The sequence below is a fragment of the Nicotiana tomentosiformis genome, chromosome 9, assembly GCF_000390325.3.
Source record: "Nicotiana tomentosiformis chromosome 9, ASM39032v3, whole genome shotgun sequence".
Classification (NCBI taxonomy): domain Eukaryota; kingdom Viridiplantae; phylum Streptophyta; class Magnoliopsida; order Solanales; family Solanaceae; genus Nicotiana; species Nicotiana tomentosiformis.
Genome location: NC_090820.1, coordinates 11033123 through 11045293, shown reverse-complemented (window position 1 = coordinate 11045293; position 12171 = coordinate 11033123). Strand labels below are relative to the sequence as shown.

At 33.4% G+C, this 12171-nt stretch overlaps 1 protein-coding gene across 2 annotated transcripts; it reads right to left on the bottom strand.

The window, feature by feature from the left end:
- Positions 1-2366: 2366 nt before the first annotated feature.
- LOC104087653 (cyclin-dependent kinase inhibitor 4-like) lies at positions 2367-6316 on the bottom strand. 2 transcript variants are annotated; one of them, XM_009592192.4, is made up of 3 exons: positions 5744-6316; positions 2961-3158; positions 2367-2874 (listed from the first exon to the last, which is right to left on the bottom strand). In XM_009592192.4, the coding sequence occupies exons 1-3, from the start codon at positions 6112-6114 to the stop codon at positions 2805-2807; spliced, it is 639 nt and encodes a 212-aa protein (XP_009590487.1). In that variant the 5' UTR covers positions 6115-6316; the 3' UTR covers positions 2367-2804. The 2 variants fall into 2 exon arrangements, with proteins under 2 accessions (XP_009590487.1, XP_009590488.1); XM_009592193.4 differs by having other exon boundaries at positions 2961-3155; positions 5744-6314.
- Between the last annotated feature and the right edge of the window lie 5855 nt (positions 6317-12171).

Here is a 12171-nt window from a genome sequence, read left to right as displayed (position 1 = left end):
TCTCATCTGTCTAAGTCTTAGTGGACAGAGTTACCCAATTTATATATCAATGGGAAATAGCAGATACCCAATAAAATAGTCGAGATGCACATAAATTGAACCGAACACCACTAAAAAAAAGAATATTAAACAATTTGACGACATGTCGTTTCAAAATTTACGAACACTGCGTCTGAGTGCTAGATAATATTTTCGTCTCTTTTGATATGCAATGGTTTATAGGCATAAAACATTGGTGATAGAAGATATTAAAAAGGAAAATAATGGAACTAAATTTTCATGGAAGGAAGCTATCTTAATATACCTATAATCTCGCAAATTTTTTCTAAAGCAAAATACAACCAAAGCAAAAACTTCATATGCACAATTGACGCTAAATACTGAAAAAGATGTAGTAAAAAGAGACAAGGGAGAAGTAAAACAGACAAGGACTGGTCTTTTATTGTAATTACTTAGCAAAATGAGAGTGAGTGACTAAAAAAACTTTCATTAAAAATGTAAGATCCTCAACAAATTAATTCCTCATTTTTTAACCTCCCAACCCTCCCATTCCATCACCTTTCACCAAGAATTGTGATAGAATTGATGAGATCTCTTTACTCTTAATTAGAATTCTCGGGTTTGCATCTTGTGAGTACAAAAAATTTTAACAGGGAGCACTTATTAACATATCGAACACAAAAACTTTAATGCGAGTAGTGAACATAGAGCAGAAAAAAGAAACACGAAAACTTTAATACGAGTACTAAACATCGAGCAAACAAAAAAAGAAAAAGAAATTCTCTGTATCATTTTTCAATCTTAGAAAAATAGGCGAGCATTGTAATATTGTATATAGTATACTAGCTACAGTATTACTTGGCACAAAATGGACAAGTACACCAGATAAATGACACGATACACACACATGTTGAAAGGTAAAGACAACCAGATCCATTCAGAATTTAATGACCAAATGTCGTCAATTGATCAGATAAAATGAAATTAATTAGAGGGTGGAGCAGTCAAAAGCAAATTAATTGTGGGAGGCAAAATTTCAAACAAGATTTAACCATTGGTCAGCAAATTAAACAATGCTTACTTAAAAAATCAGAGAAGACAATTATTATGTCTAATGTTTTGAATGCTAACAAGAGATAATTATTGGGAATTGAATATTCCCAAATTTTACATAATAAATAATAGAATTAAAAAAGTAACAAACTTCACCAAATAGCATATTCCAAGATTATGAAATGATATTCTCTCCATTTAACTTTACCAAATACCTTAGAAAATGAGGAGTACAAAAGAAAATGCTTGTCCACCAAACTCAATATCTTTCACGATCTAACATCTCTTTATTCATCAAATACCAAACTGGGATAAGAAAACAAGATTAATCTGAATCCAACGTGTTATAGTCATGCTTAAATCGCTTAATGATAACATAGACTGTTGTGGAAGCACAAGTAGAATAGAATGACTGTTATATTATTGCTTAAATCTATTTTAAGTTGTTTTAATAATCAAACAATCCACCAGAACAACGACACAACGTTCGAAACTCGGTAAATAAACTCATTTCTTTATCCTTTTCCACTTAAATAATTTTTTCATCTTTTTCCACTTAAATAACAAGTTTTTACATGCAATAGGGCTCGAACCCATGACGGTTTCACTTAAATAAGAAGCTTTTACTTGGTTCGAACTCATGACATACACCTTGGTCACGCGCATTAAACCAAAGCGCGCGCACCCGCTAAAAAAAAAAAAAAAAAACCGCTAACCCTATAACCATCCCTCTTTCAACATTTCCGAATCTAAACAAAAATTTGCAAACCAATCATAACTACTTTTGTTCAGGCATATAATAAGTACAAAAGAAAGACATGATAGTTATCCATTTTCAAAAAGGAATCTTTTGAATACATGCCCACTAACCAAAGCAACCCCACAATACAACTCCTAAAAGCCAATAGTAGTGAACATAGCCCCAACCATTTTCACAAGCTGCTAAAAAATGGCAGGTCTATAGTGCAATAAGAGCCTCATCTCTACAGTGAAAGCCAGCAGCAAGTTGTGGTTTATGAACAGTATGTCTCACATTTTAGAGGAACAAGCCAAAATCCAACCATACATTTTAAGCAGAACATGATAGAATAAGATGATAAATAACAACGAGAGTAATTCCACGGGTTTTGGGAGGGTAGTGTGTACGCATACCTTACCCCACCCAGAAGATAGAGAGGTTGTTTCCGATAGACCCTCGACAAGTGAGATCTGAGAGGGTAGTGTGTACGCAGACCTTACCCCACCCCGAAGGTAGAGAGGCTGTTTCTGATAGAAACTTGGCTCACGAGAGAAAGATTATAAAGACAATATGGTAAAGGGGGGAAAAACTTTGAGGGTCATTTTATTCAGAATATGTCTAAAAACAAGTTCACATCAGTACAATTATGAACAAAAAAACTACTGAAAACAAACATTAGTAGACCTACCTTCTGTACCACTTAAGACACTAATCAAGACGACTACTACTACTACTACTAATACCCTTTCTTCTTTCCCTTCCCTTTTCATGATCTGTTAGTCAAAGGATATCTCCTTGTATTTGGTTGTTTAATGTCACAAGCTTTGTTATGTTACAGATCATTAGCCTACCCTTCTAAACACTTACTGCCCCTAGTTTCTTTACAAAGTCAAAGAGTGATTGGAAATAGAAATTTGACAATCACCATTGTAGAACATTAAAACTTACCTGCTGCTATTTTCCTACACCTTTATCTAAACCTAAAGATGAAACAAGAAAATGCGGGACATATCTAGCAATCTACTTTCACCCATTCGTAACGTCCGGGAAGGGGCTTCTCATTCACTGGATCAAAGTTGTACCTGCAAAATTGTTCCAAAACAAGCTCGATTAGACGTGAGGGTGCATCTGCCGGTGTAATTACAAGAAGTGTCAAGTGAATTCTTACTTCTCGATGAATCGTCTCCGCTGCTGCTCTTCTGCACGGGTAAAAAACTCATCCACTTCATGAGCTATCGGGATATTCGTTCGTAGCAAATTTGGTACTCTGCCGGTTGCATTAATACGCCTCGTACTGGAACCAGGGGTTTGAATGTTGTCTGAATCCCTTATCAAACTGCAAGGTGTGCTTTCCCTGGTGGTCCTGCTGTAAGAAAGAGCAAAAGAACTCTATAGTGCCCCATTTAAATGAATTAAATCTAAATCTTTGCAAATCACTAGTAGAAAAACAACAACCACCCAGTATAATCCCACAAGTGAGGTCTAGGGAGGGTAGTGTGTACACAGATATTACCCCTACCCTTAGAGAGGCTGTTTCCTAGGAGGGTAGTGTATACGCAGACCTTACCCCTATCCGGGGTAGAGAGGCTGTTTCCGATAGACCCTCGATTCAAGAGGATGAAAAGAACACTAGTAGAAAACCAGAGTAACGTATATTCAGATTTGCAACACATACAGCTCATGGCAGCAAAGATACTAGTAATATGCATGCACTGAATAAAGGTGAATCATTTAGTGGCTGTCAAAAAAGCTTTCTTGCCTTTATTGTCATATCCATCTATTACTTCAATCATAGAGGGACCCCCACGTTCATTTTCAACGGTAAATTGTTCTCAACAATGATTGTAACTTTGCAAATTAAGGCAGCAAAGATACTAGTAATATGCATGCATCCTGCAGTTAACAGACAACAACTTTTTCTCACGACGAAAGTTTCAACGACCATAGATGTACTATGGGACGGCAAATCTAGAGGGGTAGTACATCCATCCATCGTTTTTGTTGTTCTTTTTTTTTGGAGGGGTAGACGCATAGAAGGAACGAGTTCATCCACTTAGTTTTACTTTGCTCAACAAGTCAAACGCCAAAAAAATAAAATTGCAATTTATATTCATTCACCACATTGGAACAAAATCGGCCATTTATCTAATGCAACAACAATGTGGTGTCCGATAACTACGGTGCCAAAATGTGCAAGATAACCAATTAAGTGTTGCAAATAAAGCTGACTACAAAAACTGAACGACAAAACAATAGAGAAATGGTTATTTAACTATTTAACTTCTACCACATGGAGAGCAAACTATAACAGATAACATAAATAAAAGGAGGGTCCAACAGATATACACAAGTAAAAGAAGGCATAAAAGAAGGCTAGATATAAGACAAATATTACGACATTTACTTTTTCAAATAAAGACCAGCAACACACTTTGGGTCAAAAAGGTAATGATTTTTCAATTGAAATCACATCTAGAAAAATCTAAACCAAGACTAGGAATTTTAAACAAACGGGATCAAGAATCATTAATCTTTCGTTTCAACACAAGAAAAAATGATTTTTGTACACCCCTTTCTTGTGCCGAAAACTAGGAAGACAAAATAATCACTCCGAGAATTCTTTTGTTCCCTGTATTTATTCCCCCAACAATGTTTCTGCTGATTTACAATTCCTCCAAGATAAAGGTTCAATTATAAATCTAATACATTAGAAAAACTGTCATCAATGAAGCAATCTCAAGAGAAAAAAAGGACATCCCGATGCACTAAGCTCCCGCTATGCACGGGGTCCGGGAAGAACCGGACCACAAGGGTATATATTGTATGCAACCTTACCTTGCATTTATTCAAGAGGTTGTTTCCACGGCTCGAACCCGTAACCTCATGGTTACATGGTGAGGTCACATGGCAACAACTTTACCGGTTACGCCAAGGCTCGTCTCGAAGCAATCTCAAGAAAACAACCATAATATTCTTATTCCATAATCTAATGGTGATTCAGTAACCAAATGAAGCACATTTAAGCAACGCTATTAAAAGGGATAAATCAGTATACCAGACTTTGCATGTTTAAAGTTTTTCTTTTTTGTAGTTGGTTGTGTGGGGGGCCTTAATAAATCCTACACTTTCTCAATAAAAATTACATCATAAATCTACTTTTCATATATTTGCACCAAATGTCCACAGTACAAAAAAAGGGACTTTAAAGGGGAGGAACGAGGAATAAAAAGCCGTGTGGAAAGTGACTACTATAAGAAAAGCAGGCACCAAATTCAAGAAATGAAAAAACCTTAAACTTGAATAATATCAAGAACACAAATTTTCATTTGTCTGCATTTTCCCCTTTCAATTAAAATCGACAAAGAAAAGGATAAAGAGCAACAAAGACAAATCTACACTCAAATAAGGCAAATAACCCTTAAACAACACCCTTATCCAGACTTAAAAAATTATAAAAATAAATAATATAAAAAAAGGAGGAGCAAGCAGAAAGATTCAGTAAATCAGCCACAGAAAATTTTTCTGTTCTAAAAAAGAATTTTATTTCCTAGTCTAAAGAAGCAAAATAAACCCTTCCGGTCAAGAAAAATCTGAACTTTTCAAAACCAAACACCAAATTCATTACCAAAATTACATTTCTTAGCAATCCATAAACCAAATACAGTAAAAATCACTAATTTTAATACTATTTTTTGCAACAAATAGTAAAAATTAGTCAGCACAGAGTAATAAAGTAAAAACCCAGAGCAGAAACAGTAAAAATGGGGGAATTGTTTTCTAGAATATTTAACACTGTCTCAAACCTTGCTCTATATAAACCACAAAACTCTAATCTTCACATAAGAGTAAGAAACATAAACATGCAAACTAGTAAACCCTCACATAAGATTTTCAGCAAAGGGAAAATGAAAAAATAAATTAATTTTTCAAAAAAACAAAAAAAACACCCACCTTTTTCTACCTTCAAATTCCAACAAATTCTCTCCAAAAGAAGCTTCAACACCCACATCACCACCACAGCAGCTATTCCCCTTTACCTCTTCAGAACTTGTTCTTAAAACATTAGGGATTTTAGGGTTTAACAAATTAGGATCTTTTGAAACACCATTTTTCTGCCTCCTCCCTTCAAAAACCGAAAAGGGTTTGATTAACTTTCTGCTACGAAGCTCTAGGTAGGACCCACCATCACCGCCGGAGCCGGATTCTGTAGCCGCCGGTGAAACCAATTTTGAAAGAGCTAGGGTTTTAGCCCTTGTTAAAACACCAAGAGGTGATACTGATACTTCCCCTGATTTTTTTGACTTCCTCATATACTTCCCCATTTTGTCACTAACAGTTAAAATAGAATCTTGAACTTTTTTCTGCTTTTTAAAATTTTTTTGCTAAGCTCTTTTCATGGAGGTTTTTTCCAGTGTGTGTGTGTGTGAGGAGAGAGAGAAGGAATCAGTTGTTGGTTAGAGAAGGGGAGTATGCAGTTGTTTGTTAGAGAAAGAGAGAGGAGAAAAGAAAGGGAGAGATGAATATATAGTAGTGAACTTTTTAGAGCAGAGGAAGAAGGGGAAAAAACAGAGTAGGGTAGGGACTTTATGTGTACTTTTCTTAATTACTATATCTCATGACATATTGAGTTTATCACCTTCTTTTCTTTATTTAATTTTTAGTATTCTTTTTTTTTCGACCCTCACTTTCTTTTGTTTTCTTGTACGAAGGATTAGTTTTAATTTAATACAACATTTGATTTTTAGAATAGAACTCTATATTTATAAAACAACTACTATTTCACCTTATCACCAAACTAGGTAAATCTTTACTATCCATTACACCTTATTTGGATTCATTTCCTTTTAATATTAAATCATTTTAATATTATAATTTTTTTTAACTTTTCATTAACATATAAATCTCTAATAAGATTAAAAAAATCCAACCAATAATTAAACATAATGTGAGTGTGTCAACATGGCTAAGACTTAATCTTAACCAGTTGGTACAACTTATATGATTTTTTTTCTTTTATCATATTTTGTCATTTGTTAAATCTGAATTTCAAAAGATTATATGTCTTTCGAGATAATTTTTATTTTATGTGATTTTCTATCTGATTAACGACTTTTAACGCATTCTATCATGATTTTACATCTATATACCGATGCATTTGCAAGTTTACATTAGACAAGATTGAACTATCTCAATCAGCATTTTCTCATTTTACATATCCTATAGATTATGTTACTTGCATCTTTTGACTAATGTATTCTTCAAGTTCTTATTTAGTTTTCTATGTCCACGCATTTATCTTAATATCAAGGTTAATTATATGTATTACATCTTTATTAATTATACTATTCTTCTGGAACATCGAATTTAGATTTATGAATTATTTGCATCTAGGCTTGCAATGGTATATATATATATATATATATATATATATATATATATATACTTTTACATATTCTTTAACTCATTCTCTTAGAGCGTTTCTCAGTAATTTAAACTTTTTGTTGATACTTTCCTCTAATTTTTTCAATTAATACAATATTGTTAGCAAATAGCATATTTTATGGAATAATATGTTGTAGACTATAGTTATCTATTACTTAGATAACAACTAAGGCTGAATATAGCTTTTTCTCCATGATTAAGGGAGCAACCGCTCGCCACTTTTTCCATCACTATGATTACTAGAAGAAAAAGATAAGTGAAACATCTTCTTAATAAAAGTAATTTACACTTTAAATACAAAAATTTCTATAATGGTAGATAATCAATTTCGCTTCTTGTAAATAGAAATTCAGTTAGCTCTATAGTTGAGCGGTTGTCTCTTACAAACAAGAGAGAAATCAGTCTTTTTGAAATAAAAAATATTTTTCTTCAACAAATGTTGTCTAATATAATTTTCCGGAAAAATATTTCAAACAGTCAGCGTACATATTTCATTCTCAATTCTTAATCGGAATTGAGGCAAGAATTGAAAAGTTCTTGGCAGGAAATATGTTATCCTTTAGTGAGCCTAATTCGACACGAATTCGGATTAACTGAGCAAGCTTGAGGCATTAGATTTTATCTACTAGGAGTCGTTTGGTATGTGGGATAATGAATAACAATTCCAAAATTAGATTCAGATTAGTATTTTATCCCGCGTTTGATTAAATTTTTAAATTCAAAATTAATAATTTCAGAATTAATTAATTCAATAATTAATTATTATTTTATACTACACTGATGGTAGAATAATTGTAATTCTTCTAATTGTAGAATTAAAATAATCCATAAACCAGATAATTTTATTTCAACGATAACCATAAATCAGATATGAATCTATGCATACTCACAGCCTTAAATGGAAATGACTTTAAAGGGACACCTGGTTAAATTATCGTGAATAACTCATGAGACGATATGAGTTGTAGCCGACATTTAAAGACTCGCAAAACAGTGAAACATTGGATTCCTTCTTCTACTGACCACGTGGAAATGCATTTTCTAATATTTTTCTTTTAAACATAATTTCATTTCCACACGCTATCGTACGGAGTATCCACGCGCCTTTTTCCTTACGTAAGAAGCGATAATATGCATTTCACACCCCCAAAGTGTTTTATTTTCTTTTTACCCACCCTCTCTTTTTATATTCTCTTATATGCTAAAACAAAAAAAGAAGTTATTCACAAAAAAAAAAAAAAGAAGTTAAAAGCTAAGTGCTATAGTTGCGTACTTGTGTTCGATGGAGTATTATTTTCAAACAAGCATGTTATATCACTTATTATGCACGAACAATATTTACACAATCAAATCATTTTAAGATAATTACAGATAGATTTTTATAATACATATTAGTAATAAATAATCTGTAAAAATAATTATTAATCTACTGTCACATGTTATAATTTACTGATAACAAGTTACATTGTCAATATACTAACAACAATAACCCAGTACAATCTTACTAATGGGGTATGGGGAGTGTAGTGTGTACGCAGACCTTACCCCTACCCCAAAGGAGTAGAGAGGCTGACCCTCTGCTCAAAAAACAAAAAGACAAAAGGACAAAAAGGGAGACAATATTAGTATCGCAACAACAATCATAGGATAAATATGAACACTATGAAATCCAGAAGAAAGATGCAAAGAAAGGGAGACAATATTAGTAAATATTAGTATCACCACAACAGTCATAAGAAAAATAGGAACACCATGAAATCTAGAAGAAAGATGCAAAGCAAAAGCGATAGCTAGTAAATAGGACATGCACTGAAAAGCGAAATACTAAGCCACACCATTCCCACTAGCTATCTTAGACAAAAATCCTACATGGCTAGTCCCACCATGATACGAAATAAGTCACGACTCAACTACCTCCTAACCTACAACCCTAATACTCGACCTCCACATCTTCCTATCAATTGTCAATATACTATATAACTTAAATCCTAAACTAAATGTGAGTTAGGTAAGTGTAGATTTGCATAAGCTAGAATATTAGGTTTATTGGTAGACAACTTATTAGGTTTGAATAAAATATTTATATATATTCAATAAATTTCTTATCACATATACAAAATCTTTGTAAAACTCAAAACTATTGTATCCTATTGAATTTGTACGTTATATTATAAATCTGTCCTGATTTACGTTAAAAGTTCAATAACTACAACAATAACAAACCCAAGGTACAACAATAACAACAAATTCAACACAATCTCATATGAGGGGTACATGGAGAATAGTGTGTATGCAGTCTTACCCTACCCTATATAAATCCCAGGGAAGCATGTATATCGGGCTAGGAGAGACGTTTAAATATTTAGAACAACCAATAAATTGCTTCTAAGCAACATTTTACGTATGATTAAAAAAAAACTTTTTTTTGTTAATTATGACGCTTAAATACTCAATTTGGAAGAACCAAGTGCCTCCTAATTATACGTCAGAAGCAATAGTAAGAATATAAAAGGCTTTTTTTTTAATGCTAATCATAGTAATTAACTTAAATCAGAATCCAATGCAACATTTCCATTTGTAGGAAGTGAATAATAAGATAAAATTATTTCCATATATGTAGGCAGTGAATAGAACTTTCTGCCACAGTTAAGTCATTAAATAGAAGTATCTAACTTTTGAAGAAACAGTAGAGTATAAAAGAAGGCTGCAGTTCTATAAATATCTTGATCAACTGAAGCAGAAATGGTCCCTTATTGTATTATGCTTGGTTCCCAAGTCATTCTCCTAATTTACCTATGTTTAAGATTTTCTGGATTCTCCTGCCATTCATCAGTTTGTTTTACTTTATAATGTGCAAAAGAGCGGTCCGGTGCACAAGGCAATTCTTGTTATTGAAGGGTCCAGAGAAGAGCGGCAGTGCGGTACATCATGGGGTATGATATAGACAGTCTACCCTAATACAAATATTAGTGACTACTATATTAAGTGCAAGTGCCTGATTTAATCATGAGCTTGTAATTTTGGTAGGACTCATTATTTCGACATATAATTAGAAATAAAGATACATAAAATTAATATATTCATATATCATGTTTCTGCAGGCATAAGAGTTTTCCCTTTATGTTATGTGGAAATCACATGTCCATCCTGTTGCTCCTTATTCATCAAGGATGAGGAATAAAATTAGAACAACCTAATTGATCGATGGATGTTTCTGGAACACCTCTATTATAAGGACAAATTGGAGTATTCCAAAAAATTGGAGATCCAATTACAAAAAGAAATTAGTTTGACTTTGATGATAAATAAAGGACAGAGGTCTTTGCTGTCCGCTCTGGTTAAGAGTTGTAGCATTCTATCTTTTTTTTTTTATTTACATTTCTTTTTTCTCTGCTTTAACATGCGAGATAGGAGAAACTTCTCATGACTATTTAAGAATTTCAATGTTTGAATCGATGTTGGATTCATATTCGGTACATCAACTAATCCCCAAATATATTCCTCGAATGGTATGATAACGAAATGTCATTAGAATGAGAATCCAATTACAAAGGATTTCCTACGATTACACTAGTTATTCTTTCAACTTAAAATTTATAGCGTCTAAATTATGAACTCGTTACTAATTAATGATAGCAAAAAGGCAAGTGAGAATTTGATTTTGCAAGGAAGTAAATCATCATATGTTGAAACAAATGCAAGAATTAAACAAAGTCATTATTTACCCGTAAAATGATACAGTCGAATTTGTAACGTGGTTTATAGACAAGCGAATCGATTTGACCCAAAAAAAGGATAAATAAATAAGACTGAAATTAAGATTTAGCGATTGAAATTAAAGAAAATGACAAGCTTGGTTTCAGACTCGGCCTTTCCGAGAGTAAAAGCGAAAATCAAGATACAACAATGATGAAGCTCACAAATTGAAAGATAGCTTTTTCGTGCAGAGTGTTTCCTGTCCCCACATTGATCAAGATCCTCTTTAAATGAGAATAAAAGTGTTATTGATAAAGATGTAACGACAACTCTTGAATGCAAATATTCTCTATAACGACTGCTCATTTAACACTAGAAAATATTCCCTCATTGAATGCAGTCTGATGGCAAATCTTGGAACTTCTACCGCCGACTACGTCCCCTTCGAAATCCATCTGTTGCCGGTCACACACATCGCATTCGGTACTAATTATTTCCCAACTCTTCCTTTGTCTATCTTCGACTTCACGTGTCATCTTACTATTTGACCACATGTTATCAACCATTTTTACGTCATACAGTCATAATCACAGCCCAAATAATGGTTAACACATTAGAGTTTATCTTTGACTATTATTTCCTATAGAGTCAACTCTGTGTTAGAATTAAATTTTTTATTTTGTTTCTAAAAGTTCCTTGGTTAAGTCAAAAAACGAACCTTTCTAATTAATCTATATCTATATCACTATCTATCCATCTATCTATCCATCCATCCATCCATCTGAAGGGGGGAGAGGGCTGGCACCCAGTGCCGTGCTGACCCGAGCGAACTACTCTGTAACTCATGATCGTTCGACTAAAACTAGAACATACATAGATTGAGTTGACTGAACTCATTCTTTCTATAACTATCATGGGCCAACATGGCTACAACTCATAATATACAGCTGTAAGTGGACAAACTTTGTATCAGTGATCCATAGTACTTAAAATATGAATACACACGGGCCGCCAATGCCTCTGATATATTGTACATAATGAACCTGTGTCTACAAAGCCTATAAGAGTATTCGACATCAAATGGGACAGGGCCCCGACTTACCCATAAGTTTGTAGTAAAATTCTGATACGATGACTAATAGACTCGGTTGTACTCCGAATAAAGTGGAGGCTTACCGATCCTTCGCTGACTGCTAACCTCGTCTACTATGAGGGCTCGTCAAACTGATTACCTATACATG

Bases quoted from the DNA above. Each gene is read 5' to 3' on its own strand.
- LOC104087653 (XM_009592192.4), bottom strand. From the start codon at position 6,114: ATGGGGAAGTATATGAGGAAGTCAAAAAAATCAGGGGAAGTATCAGTA. The intron at 3,159-5,743 runs GTGGGTGTTTTT...TCTTTCTTACAG, and splicing joins GAATTTGAAGGTAGAAAAAG to CAGGACCACCAGGGAAAGCA. The intron at 2,875-2,960 runs GTAAGAATTCAC...ACAATTTTGCAG, and splicing joins CGGAGACGATTCATCGAGAA to GTACAACTTTGATCCAGTGA.